We start from the raw sequence: 12,109 nt of genomic DNA, 5'->3' as shown, positions 1-12,109 counted from the left end.
TGGGTAAAACCTCCCTCTAGAGCGGCTATGGCCACCGTTCTTTTCTAGGGATAGTACTAGGCAATAAGTCTGGGCACACGGATTTATCACTGCTTGACTCCAATCTTGCTCGCTTAACACCACTGTAAAGAGCACCCCAGCTAGTGAATGGCCAGTTAGTCAAAAGGCAACCTAATTTGCACTGCTTGAAACTTGACATCTTGCCTAGGTTTCTGAGACTTTATGGGGGTACCCCGAGCAGTGGTAAACGGGTGCGCAGAGACGTATGACCTGTCGCTATCTGTAACCTTCCCTTAGCCAGGACTGCTGAAGAAACATATTCCCTCGCTCATGTAGCCTGATAACGCCCTCACAGACATTCTCCGACCATAATACATGATAACTCTATACACCAAGGCTCGGTTGCTCCCGTTACATAGGAAGCCCATGGCCTATTTTTGAAAGCGCTGGCAAGCGCTCCTTGAACCCCTTGGTTCGCAGGTGGGGGCAGCTGCAGTGTCTTCTGCTTTTAATGTGGGAGACAAAGGCCACAGGAGAGAAAAGGGAAGGGCTGTGGGAGTCGAATCCACGACAGCGGCGGTTATCACTCCGCTGTCGGACTCCTAATGGTGCAATCTCTGCCACTGCAACATCGCCCTCTCGCAGACCATCTTTGAAGTTTGGGGCCCCTCAGACCGATAAGGGAGCCGCTCTCCTTCCCAAGTCGCAATATCGACGTTCTGATCAGATGAATCCATGTTATGATCTTGGCCCACTTCTTTCTCGTCGGTGTAGTCTTGTCCGGAAGTCCATGCCAATGGGAAGCAGTCTCGTGGACATCGGAGGGGTCCAGTATCTCCACTTTCTCTTCGTTGATATTGACGAGTTTTCGTTCTATGTGTTCATCTGTTGGATGCTTTTTCAACTCTTCATGTTCCTGTAGTATTTCGGGCGTTATAAAACAAGCTCGGAAAGTCCCGCAAGAGATTCCATCACATGTATGCACTACTCCCAACCGTTCGCATAATTCAGCATCGTGCTTGCCATGATCAATGGGGCGTTGATGAAGTTGGCGGCGTGGTCGGCCATTCTCGCGGGCGGGAGAGGGCGGATCGAAAAGCAGATCCGGGGCCAGATCAGAGAATAGCTCGCAGATCAAAGTGGACCAAGTTTTCAAGCAGTGGAGAAACCAATTTTCACGGTTATAGTCTGCACACATCGCCCGCATTGCTGCCATATAGACGCTGCATGCACACTTCCCATAATCAGGTTTGAGTGAGGAGCCAAAACCTCGGGTAACAAGACCTAACACCCCATTGATCTTGTCTCGTGGGTCTGTAGCCTCTGCAGGGCCGCAGCTGCTAATAACGTCTCTAAGCGTGAGACCATCCTCTTGATGTCGTCGTCTCAAAAGTACAACTAAGCTGTATCGGTCCTCCACCAGCCTGAAAAAGGTGCTTTGTCGATCCTCGATCATACGATTGAATGGCTGGAGAGTCCGGATGTTTGCGAGGAAGTCTTCGAACACTGCCAACGAGACAGAGAAGGAGCCATACTGGAAGCGAGCTGTTTTTGCCAACACAATCTCCTGGATAATCCATATCCGCTTCCAGTATTGCACATTAAGTAAAGTCTGGATGGCCTGGCTTCCGCTTGGGCTTGTACTCCCCATAAATCGCTTCACATCTGATCTGGCCATCTTCTTGGGTCCTGCCTCTTCGAAACGGCACAGAAATTCCATGATGTAGTAACCGTGCTCCGAGCCTTCGCCAAGCCACACGATGACTTCAGCCGCAGAGCTATAGAGCTGGCCCATCGCGGAGACCTGGTGATTGCGTTCTTGGTTATCGGTTTGGTCGATGCAGATGGCGTCGATCCAAAGGTAGGACTTCTCTACAGTTTTATCTGCTCGGAGCTGCCGGAGCGCGTGCCAGAGGTTTCGGGTAATCATAAATGTAGATCCATTGAATGTGATCGGAAGCAGGTCCTTTGGGTTGCCCCATACGTATGATAAGGCATAGTAGCTAGGCCTTTGCGCGTCCACGAAAGATGCTACGACATCCTCACAAGCGATCATGTCAGACTCTTTACCAGGTAGGAGTCGTAGAAGGCGGAATTCCGTGGCGGTGTGATCAGTCTTCTTCTCGGTCTCCTTCTTAATCCTTTGACGACGCGAGAATCGTGAGAAGACCAAATCCTTGGCACCAGGGACATTCCACTCATCATACAGGCGTTGTGGAAGGGGCAAATCTTTGAGAATCGGGACAATTGTCTTGCCGGGGTATGTGGTGTTTGCCATTTTGAAGGGAGATGATGAAGAAAGTTGATTCTAGGTAGCTACGAGGTAGTTTGAAAAAGATGAAGGGTTTACCTGAAATTCCTCGAGGTCTTTGCTGCGCCCCATTGTCTCTCAGCCTCATGCCTTGCGATTCTAAGCCTCTCCAATCGGGTGCCACGGCTTGCGCTCTCGGCGAAGATGGCTTTCTTGGCAAGGGGTAGTCGAAGCGCCTAATAGCCTCATCTTTCTACGTGGCATTGTGTGACGGGATGGCTCAATGTCAGAGCCTTCAGAGGAAGTCTAGCTCTGTACAGCTGAACAATAGGCGAAAAAGAAAAGGAGAAAGGGTCGGTGACCGGTGTATAACAGGCGAGACGATTCGTGTAGGCAAGTGATAGTTGGATGAGTTCGAGCTTCGGGTGACTAAGCTGGGCTAACCTGAAAGGGTATAGTCACGTGAGCGTCACATGAGTTGACTATCACCAGTACCCATCTGCTTTTATCTAGGGCCAAACATGAAGAGAAAATTATAATATTTCGTTCAAACCTTTTTTTGAATGGTCTATCTTGTAGGCCAAGACAGAGCACACCTGCCCGGAAGTCCACCACTTGATCCTCACTCAAAGTTGGCTGGCTTAGAAGACGCCCACTCCGCACCTGGCAACCTCTCCCAAACCTCGAACTTCCGGTCCAACCACAGTGGCGCCGTTTCCGTGATGTATGGGATATAGTAAGGCTTCTTGAATTGCACCTGCCCCACATGATTAGCATTGAAAGACCACTCAGCCACTCCAGCTGCTACACAAAATCCAATAATCCACAGCACTGGTCCCCATTGCCAACTTCCCTCTCAGACGCAAATACTTCTTCCACGCAAATAACAACGAAAACCACCACACAAGCGCCCCAGAAGCCCAACCCACTCCCAATAACACAACCGAACCTCAGCTACTCACCGACTGCATCCACTCCAAACTCGCATTCCAGTTCTCAACGAACATGAAGCTCCCCGGCTTGCTCGGGTCCTGAAACACCTGGAAGAACACACACTCCTTCTCGGCTTTGACAGCATCCATGCACGGCTTCAGATATCGAAGGAACTTCTCCGCGTTTTCCGGCGCGACGGTTATGCGCGCGTGCCAGGAGATGCTGGGCGGGTCCGTGAGGTTGAAGGCAGGGAGGGCCGGGGCGGTGGGGTCGATTTCCATGATGGTGGGCTTGAGGTGGTTGGCCAGGTGATGTGGAGAGGCAGGTGTGGTGAGTCGAGAGAAAATGAATGTCAGGATGACGGGTCGAGGGTAGCATTCGCATGTATGTAGTCCTTAGTTTTGGTAGGTTGTCGGGTATGTATGTAGTAGCTAGTGAGGCTAAGCGCTAATGATATAGAAAGTAAGCACGGTAGGGTTCTACTCAAGTTCTAACACGTCAGCGTCAGCAATTAGTGTCGAAATGTATTACCGAGTCTGGGCATACTTCGCGTTCAGAGCCAAGTGTACTCGGCGTGCGAGCCGAATAAAGCTAGCAGTGGATTCATGCCGTTATCCTTGTCGAGCGGACAAAATGAAAGTCGATAGACAAAATTAAGCATTCGTATTGCACTATATAGAATCTAAGAAGGAATATAACAAAAGAGACAGGTTGATTCCATTTGAAAGCGCGCCCAAGAACGAGACGCCATTACGACTTTGGTGTAGTCTCACCGATCACACTCAAAGGCCGTATAGGCCTCCCACCACTTCCCCTCCTATCATCAAAATTGGGGCCGCTTTCTGGTACCTGGGTCAGAAGAACATTCTCAAAAGCCCCCTCCGTAGTATTGACCGTCGGGTTTTTAGGGATATCGGCTCCCATGGATCCTCCGTTATTTCCTTTTCTCCCTTAACAGTCGGCACTTGCCCCATTTCCCACCGCCCAGATGCATACACTGTGTCATTCCAAACAAGCTCCTCCCCATCATATGCAACTTTTTCATGTCCGACCTCTTTTATGATCCTATCTGCCTCTTTTTCATGCCCAGCTCCTGATGTTATGGGTGCCCCGAATGCTTTCGCGGTTTCGAGTGGACTTAAACTGACCGAGCGACCGAGCTCCCACCAGCCCCAGAGGAGGAACACCACGGCGAGCAGACCGATGAAAATGATGACGATAGCGCCAGCAAGATATCGGAAGTCGGAATGGTAATGTAGTTCTGTTCCGGTGAAGTGCGAGGTGAAATTTGTAGTGTAGGGCTTGAGGTCTTGGTGATAGTCTGAAGCATTCCGAGCTACGTCGAGAGCGGACCGCAACATGAATTCGAAAAAAGAGGTGAGCACGTAGTCGGTTGGGCTCTTGAAGCTAATGCCGCAATATTCAGCGCTAGGCGGATATGATACGTTCGCGTCGTAGAAAAGACTTGATAGCGGCGAAGTGGGATGATAGACATTCGAACGCTCGAGCCAGGCGCCGGTAGACATGTAGCCCCCCATCAAGCTATCCAGGCCACTCAGAGGTCCTTTATCGTCTGTAAGTTCAAAACCGGCGGCGTCACCAGGGGAAGTATAGTTGGACACGACGGTCCGGTTGGATAAAAGCTGTCTGAAATCTATGCTGATGGTTGTGTTCTTGATGATAAGAGGATATGCGACAGTGGCGGCGATGACGTTGCAAGTTTCGGTGACTATCTCTCCTATACACTCTCCATTGACAGAGTTTAGGTACTTGGTAGAGAGGAAGAGCATGCTCTGGTTGAATTCGTAAGACATGTACGTAGTGATATTGAAGAGCTCGGCTCCATAACTGTTATCGTCCGTAAGATTGAGCTTCTTTGACGAGGTGTCACAGCCATAGTTAAATCCTGCTCCGATCACTCTGGCTTCACACATGCCGTTGCCTTTGCAGTAGAATCCGGGCGCGGCCGAGGTGAAGAAGGTAGTATTCAAGTACCAGTTTTGCATGGTTTGTAAGCCAGGAGCAGTGTCCACCGAGTGCGTTCCGAACCAGCCGTTGGAATTGTTGGAGCTATAAGCATGCTCATTGGAATATCGGATTGTATCTTGAAAATTCGGGCGCGGGTGGCTCGTTGAAGCAAGGGGCCGTTGATAAATTTTGCTAACGCAATAGCAAGTGCTGCAAATGCAACTTTCCGTGTATCTACACCAGCCATGAAAGCCGGGATCATGTTAAGAATGTTCGATCCGTTCCAGATGAAGTGAAGTCGTTTCAATGTCGTGCCGTTTGCAATGCTACGCCACCAGCTTATTGCCAGGCCAATGGCGACCAGACCTTCTAGGGAAACGATGAAGATGGAAGTCATGACTGAGAGTAACACAGCCGGTTGAAATTTCCAATGCTTGACAGGATCATTATTGGAAGCGGTGACGATAGCTATAGAAACAATCATACTACTGAGGATGCAGAAGATTAGAATGAAGGCTAACCATGGCGTATGGCGAGGGGGCTTGTGTCCATGGCGGCGCTGTGGTCCTCCATCATCTGATAAGAGAACCCCGGATGGCGTAGAAGGGTCGGCCATCAACCAAGACCAGGTGAAAGAGGCTAGAAAGGGATATAGCAGTGCTACTTATCAGCAGCATAATCCGAGGAGGACGACATTAAGGTAGAGCTGCGGCGCGCAAATCGACAAGTACTTATTGGGCCGGGCCATGTGGACGGGGCACAGCAGGCAAATTGCATTGTGGAGGCCCTGCAACAATCACAGCAAGGATGAGCCAACCACGCGAGTCTGATACCGACCCGCTATACAGAAATATTACGAGAGGGCCAAGAGAACTACACGTTGGGCATGGTGCATATGGGTGAAAAATAGACGTCAAAGATGCCTTCCAAGCCGATGTGGCTGAGCTTTTGGACCGCAGGGTAACGACGAGATGTTTAGCTCGCACCCTGTCATTGTAGTGACCAGACACACGGATTTGCGGCTTCAGAAGACGTCGGGCACGTTGTTTTAGAGCTCACGATAATATCTGTAAAAGGCTACTCTGAGGTTTTGGGCATCAGCCGTTGTACTGCTCAGGATTCACTAAGGGGGCTATTTTTACCACTAGACCCCCCAAGAGCCGGAAGATAGGAGTCTCGGACTAAACCATTACTGAAACTGACTAGGAGCCAAGGACGAATTTCATGTCAATCTGACGTTTATTTGCCGCGAGTCCCCGTTTAGAAAATGGTAGGACATGGACGTAAGCGTTTCTCTTCATGTGAGCCCGCCAGGCCGTGTTCAGCCTAGTGCAACACTCGGACTACTCTTCGATTCGAGAAGGTGTTTGATGAAAGCGACCTGACATCTCGAAATCAAGATAAAAAGACCTGACGGAAGCGCAGTGTTGATGTAAAGGTCGAAAGCATCTTGAGAGTTTGGGTGACGTTCCCTACAAGCGAATTAGGCTAGGTCCTTTTTGGTTACCATACACAGGAGGCAGGCTCCATTGAACATAAAGTGGCAGTTCAACACCGTCTAAAGTGGTCCAAACAGCTATCAGCCTTGTTAACACTCTCGTTCTGCCGCTGTTAAACCGTAGCAGAGGACCTTAAGCGGTGCTAAACAAGTGCACAAAAGCCTCAAGGAAGTGTGTTGCTAAAGTCTAGGTCGTTTTGGAATAGAATCAGATTCGTAGACTGCCATTTTCGTTCAAGGGGGGTCGGGAAGAGCCTGACATTAATAGAGTAGGTTATCTGCACATTCGTGCTGTAGTTGCAAACCCATTGTGTAGCGTCCTGTTCATAATAGAAGAATCGAATGATCATTGACATCGTGTACCAGCCGCAGCGTCGTCAATCCCAGATTCGAACGTCCACCCTAAACACAGCGCCAAAATGACATCACAGTTTATGCAATCATTCAAGCTCACTGTCCAACAGTCTATCCACGACACTGTCGTCGACTTCTGTCACTCCACTCGTACCCCCTTGCCTCATTGTCAAGTCATCGTCGTCCTCCCCACTTCCATCTAGCGGCATGACCGTTCCTTCAGCCTGGGCGTCTCCTAGCATGATAGTCTCTTCTTCTTCATCCACTAATTTTGTTGGCTCAATCTCCACCTCTGTTGTGGTCACGACTTTATCGCTCTCCCCCGTCCGCTTTGATAGGGCCGTGTCGAGCTTCGTTAGAGCGTTTCGGGTTGTGGCATCGATAGCAAGCTTAGTCTCCACGGCTTCCGCGACGAGGCTGTGGAGTGTTTGGAACGCTTCTTGGCTAACGGCTTGGTATTTGGAGTCGGGTGAATTGGTGGAGGGGATGTTAAGCTTCGAAAGCAAAGTGAGGAGAGGTTTACGTTCGTCTTCTACACAGGCAGTATTAGTATGCGCAATAAGGAGTCCGTGAGATATCCATGGTTGGAAGTACTTACTGTTGCAGCCAGCTCCAAGCGCTCTCTCCAGAATCTCCGTTGCGAGTAGCACATGCGGCTCCTCGGCACCATCCTTGCGCTCTCCTGGATCTTTGATACACAACTCTCCACCAACAACCTTTCTGCCATCAGTCCACTCCGCTATCATTCCGGCCACAACAGTCCAGCCGACCATCTCTTCTTCCTCCTCTTCTGCTTCCTCTCGCATGACAACCAATTTACCTATTACACTCACAGCTATCTGCGACATCAGGGCAGCGTTGGACAGCCTCGAGTGACAGAAAACGGGAAGGAAATATGTAAGAGCTTGACGGAGAGCTGGGTTCTCTGCTGTCTCAGGGTTGAAGTAGGCAATGGTAAGTGCCTTCAGAATTTCCATTGAAGAGGCGGCTGGAAGCAGGCCCAAGAGTAAGAGCTTGGCAACTGCGAGGCAGGCTGTGAGAGGTAACGATGGCGAAGGCGAAGCAAGAGCCCGAAGAAAGGTTTTAGTCAAAGGCTTGAGAAGAGGATTGATTGGGGATGGATCATGTGTTGAGGCATCCTGCGCTGCTAGAGGCGGGGCGAGGAGAGATGGATGTGTGATCAAAGTATCGGTAAGAATTTGAACCGCGATAATTTGCAGTGTATCATGCCCTTTCGTGAAGCAGTGGAGGAACAAAGTCATGTTCTCGGATGCCAGATTCTGAGCAATCGTGTCAGTTAAACAGTTCACTGAGTTGGACGAACCCGCAACTATTACATACCTTACTAAGGAGACAGCATAGGCCTAAGCATAGTAGTCCCCGTTCTCGAATCGGCGCCTCGTTACTTCGCACTGCTGGAACAACGAGGTTGTTCAACATCGTTACCAGAATGTTGTTTTCTTCAAGGTCGCACTGAACGTTCTGCAACATGCACTGGGCAATATGGAGACATTTCATGTTTACCATAATTTCCCGGATGGCCTTTTCTTCGTCGATCTCGGAACTGTCTTCATCTTTGCCTCTCTTCTGGTTCTTCTTCGCCTTTGTTGGTGTGAGCTCGTCACTCAGCTCGGACCTTGCGGAATGGAAACTCTCGTCGGCATCTTCCTGAGTAGGATCCTCGCCCAAGATGGTGTCGTGGACCTCGGCGACAGCCTCAAGAACGATGTCACAGAATTCACGCTCGCCAGCTGCGTTAACCCCACAGACTGTTCGTAAAACATCGACAACCAGCTTTGTGCATTCCTCTGGAAGTTCTGCAAGAGCAAGAGCTCCTCGCATAATAGAGAACATCTGGCGACGACCGACCTCGTCCGTGTAATCGAGGGTCATGGCAATATGCAATAGCTGTTCTACACAGAACTCTTGTTGAACAGTGTCCTCTTCAGCGTCCGCGTCGTCTTGGTCTTGGAGCGCCACTTTGCGGACGTCGTCGATAAGGACGTTGAGATGTTTCTGAACAAAAAATGCAAAAGCCGTTACTACGGGCATCTTGTCCTCCACCATGTCTTGAAGCTTGTTTCCTTCTGCCTCGCGACAATAGTCGTTGAAGGTCCTGGCAACGAACGCGCTCTCGGGAGTCAAGTCGTTCCAGAAATCATCATCGAAGGTGATGAAGTCCACATAGTCGGGTCGACCGTCCCAGAGTTCCTTCATAGCTTCGAAGGCAATGCCGCCCTCCACACCAGAGTTGACAACATCGATACGCTCTAGCAATTCCAGAAGCGCTTCAAAGCGAGGAGCCGAAACTTGTCCTTGGGGGGGGGCTTCTTCTTCGGCTGCTTTCTGAGAGATGGCGCAGTCTTCGATCCAGCGTTCTCGGAAAAGCCTGGCAGTTGCTTTACGAACGTTTTCGTCGCGGTCGCGTAATCCCCATCGAAGGAGCTTTTCTCGATGGGTGAGTGAAAGATGGCGAAAGTCACCAAGAGCGGGCAACAATCTTGAATAGAGTGCTCGCCGAGTGGCTGCGTCCAAATCCCTGGCTCGTTCTAGGAGATACGGAAGAGTGCCTGGTGTAAAGGGCAGGTTGAGCAGTAGAGATCTCCGTACTTCTGCGCTGGGGTCGTTTTGGAGAACATCGAGCAGTTTTTCAAGGATTCCTCCGGCGACTTCATCGTCACTATCCTCATCATCTTCATCTGCTTCGCCTCCATCCGCAAGGCGACCGAGGCCAATTACTGCTTGAACGCGTATGTTTGCTTCCTTGTCCCTGAGGCGCTTTAATAACCCGAGTCGAACTAGCTGGAACAACTCATCATCAATCGAGTCTAAGGTATTGACTATGTGTGCGATTATCTGAGTGACGCGGAAGCGTACGGTCTTGTCTCTGACTGTCAACAATGGCAAAAGGATGGACAATATGTGCGAGGTAAGGCGGCTGGCCGGGGTTTCGGGGAGTGCGTCTGTCGTGTCTACATCTTCAGGCTGCACTATGGCATTATCTGAGTAGTGTCAGCAATGAAACCCTCTTGGTAGCGCTGTGCTTTGCCATCACGTACCCTTTTCACTCGCATGCTTCAAGAACAAGCCTAGAAACCGTACAATTCTATCTCCAACCGGCTCGCTCTTCTTGACCGTAAGCACTCGAATTGCACACCGCCCAACCTCTTCATTGAAATCCGACTCCTCGAAATCTTCCTGCTTCTGATTCTTCTTCGTGCTCGTGGGCTCATAGCAACATGCTTCTTGAATTTTCCTCAGATTGATGATCAACTTCCGTTGTGTTGCCGTGTTACGCTGTGTTTCTGCGAATATGCCACATATTTGGGTCCGTAGTGAAGTTGCTGGCCCCTCATCTGGTATCTCTACTGGCAGCGCGGAGGAGCGAGCGGAGGCAGAAGCGCGTGATTTGAGGGTTTGAGTTGAAGATTTGCGGGCGGGTGCGGCAGTAGATGCTCTGCCAGAGCGTCCTGCTACTCGTCCAGGCATTTTGGTGTGATTGCGCGTGGGTTCGTCGTGGTGTTGAATGCGGGTCAGAGTTGCTTGCCGCTTCCACTTCCACCCGCTCTGTTTGCCAAGAAATAAACATCGGCGCTACCTTTTTCCATCCCCGCTCTCGTTTTGCTATAGCGCCATCGACCAAAAAAAAAGCAGCGTCACTCGCCACAGCTTTCTGTCTCACAGCGATGAATAGGACAGTAGTTCGCCGGCTGGTGGCGACGGCATGGCGAGCCTCTGAGGGTTTCTCAAGGGCTAGGCACAACCAGCATGGCATTGAGATCTCCAAAGTGCAGGGAATTGCGAATCGCGGACTCCTTGATGGTAGTCATTGACTATACCAACATTCTTAGAGCGCACCTGGCTGACAGAACCGGTAGCAATTGGCAAGACACCCATGATCAAGCTTAAGAAGCTCTCAGAAGAGACCGGATGCGAAGTTCTAGGCAAAGCAGAGTTCCAGAACCCGGGAGGATCCGTGAAAGACCGCGCCGCCCTATACGTCGTTGAAGAAGCCGAAGATAAAGGGCTGCTGAAACCTGGCGGCACTGTGGTCGAAGGCACAGCGGGAAACACTGGAATTGGTCTTGCCCATGTGTGCCGGTCTAAAGGCTACAAATTGGTCATCTACATGCCGAACACTCAGTCGCAAGGGAAGATTGATCTGCTTAGACTTCTAGGCGCAGAAGTCTATCCTGTCCCGGCTGTCGCTTTCGAAAATCCCGAGAACTACAATCACCAGGCGAAGAGACATGCCGAGAGTATCGATAATGCAGTGTGGACGAACCAATTCGATAATATCGCGAATCGCCAGGCACATATTGAGACCACAGGCCCCGAGATATGGTACCAAACAGGCGGAAAGATCGATGCGTTCACTTGCGCCACTGGAACTGGAGGCTCACTTGCAGGCGTCACTCGTTATCTGAAAGAGAAGTCGGATGGCAGAGTCAAGTCCTTCTTGGCGGACCCCCCAGGCTCGGTCCTACACTCGTACATCTCCAGTGGAGGCAAACTAGTTGACAGAACAGGATCTTCAATTACGGAAGGCATCGGCCAGGGTCGCGTTACAGACAACCTCAAGCCTGATATTGACCTCTTGGACGGTTCTTTGCATATTGCAGACGAGAAAACTATCGAAATGGTCTACAGATGCTTAGATGAGGAGGGCCTTTATCTTGGAGCAAGCTCGTGTCTGAACGTGGTGGCTGCAAAAGAAGTTGCGGAGAAACTAGGCCCAGGCCACACTGTAGTGACCTTACTTTGCGACGGCGCGTATCGTTATGCGGAAAGGCTCTTCTCTAGGAAATGGTTAGAAGAGAAGAAGCTCATTGGATCGATACCTAAGCACCTCGAAAAATACATTGTCCTACCTTAGATAGAAGGGTAACAATTCAAGATCAATTTCACACTAGGACGCAAATTGGAAAACAACGAGCCCACGGGAAAGATGAAGGCATCTAGTATTGATAGAAGTATTCGTGGTTACCAATTTGCAGAACACTAGTATTCATTCAATCTCTATATCAACCAATAATTGACCTTGCGGTTGTTAGCACGGACCCACGGTTCACGTTGGTCGGCAGGCACCAGCTTTCAATAAAGAC

At 50.3% G+C, this 12,109-nt stretch overlaps 5 protein-coding genes across 5 annotated transcripts; 1 reads left to right on the top strand and 4 right to left on the bottom strand.

Annotated features, from left to right (window-relative positions):
- Positions 1–1,552: 1,552 nt before the first annotated feature.
- BDZ99DRAFT_377405 (heterokaryon incompatibility) lies at positions 1,553–2,056 on the bottom strand (the record flags this gene model as incomplete). Its single annotated transcript, XM_033715064.1, has 1 exon — positions 1,553–2,056. A coding segment is annotated over one exon (504 nt), but the record flags the coding sequence as incomplete, so codon positions are not given.
- Positions 2,057–2,873: 817 nt separating this feature from the next.
- On the bottom strand, positions 2,874–3,546 carry BDZ99DRAFT_566436 (uncharacterized protein; the record flags this gene model as incomplete). Its single annotated transcript, XM_033727581.1, has 2 exons — positions 3,214–3,546; positions 2,874–3,008 (listed from the first exon to the last, which is right to left on the bottom strand). Exons 1-2 carry the CDS (start codon positions 3,463–3,465, stop codon positions 2,874–2,876), a joined length of 387 nt encoding a protein of 128 aa, XP_033583596.1. The 5' UTR covers positions 3,466–3,546.
- A 309-nt stretch (positions 3,547–3,855) lies between these two features.
- BDZ99DRAFT_494425 (uncharacterized protein) lies at positions 3,856–5,929 on the bottom strand (the record flags this gene model as incomplete). The annotated part of the gene is made up of 3 exons (XM_033723311.1): positions 3,856–5,254; positions 5,350–5,791; positions 5,884–5,929. 3 exons carry the CDS (start codon positions 5,927–5,929, stop codon positions 4,039–4,041), a joined length of 1,704 nt encoding a protein of 567 aa, XP_033583595.1. The 3' UTR covers positions 3,856–4,038.
- A 668-nt stretch (positions 5,930–6,597) lies between these two features.
- On the bottom strand, positions 6,598–10,730 carry BDZ99DRAFT_505983 (uncharacterized protein; the record flags this gene model as incomplete). Its single annotated transcript, XM_033724142.1, has 5 exons — positions 6,598–7,536; positions 7,603–8,284; positions 8,346–9,994; positions 10,064–10,474; positions 10,712–10,730. The coding sequence occupies 5 exons, from the start codon at positions 10,728–10,730 to the stop codon at positions 7,091–7,093; spliced, it is 3,207 nt and encodes a 1,068-aa protein (XP_033583594.1). The 3' UTR covers positions 6,598–7,090.
- Positions 10,644–12,094, top strand: BDZ99DRAFT_140420 (pyridoxal phosphate-dependent enzyme, beta subunit). The gene has a single exon (XM_033712684.1). It carries the CDS (start codon positions 10,900–10,902, stop codon positions 11,878–11,880), a length of 981 nt encoding a protein of 326 aa, XP_033583593.1. The 5' UTR covers positions 10,644–10,899; the 3' UTR covers positions 11,881–12,094.
- Positions 12,095–12,109: the final 15 nt, after the last annotated feature.

Source organism: Mytilinidion resinicola (genome assembly GCF_010093595.1).
Source record: "Mytilinidion resinicola strain CBS 304.34 unplaced genomic scaffold BDZ99scaffold_2, whole genome shotgun sequence".
NCBI classification, from domain to species: domain Eukaryota; kingdom Fungi; phylum Ascomycota; class Dothideomycetes; order Mytilinidiales; family Mytilinidiaceae; genus Mytilinidion; species Mytilinidion resinicola.
This window is presented reverse-complemented; position numbering and strand designations above follow the sequence as displayed.

Coding starts and splice junctions, on each gene's coding strand:
- BDZ99DRAFT_140420 (XM_033712684.1), top strand. CDS start 10,900: ATGATCAAGCTTAAGAAGCTCTCAGAAGAGACCGGATGCGAAGTTCTA.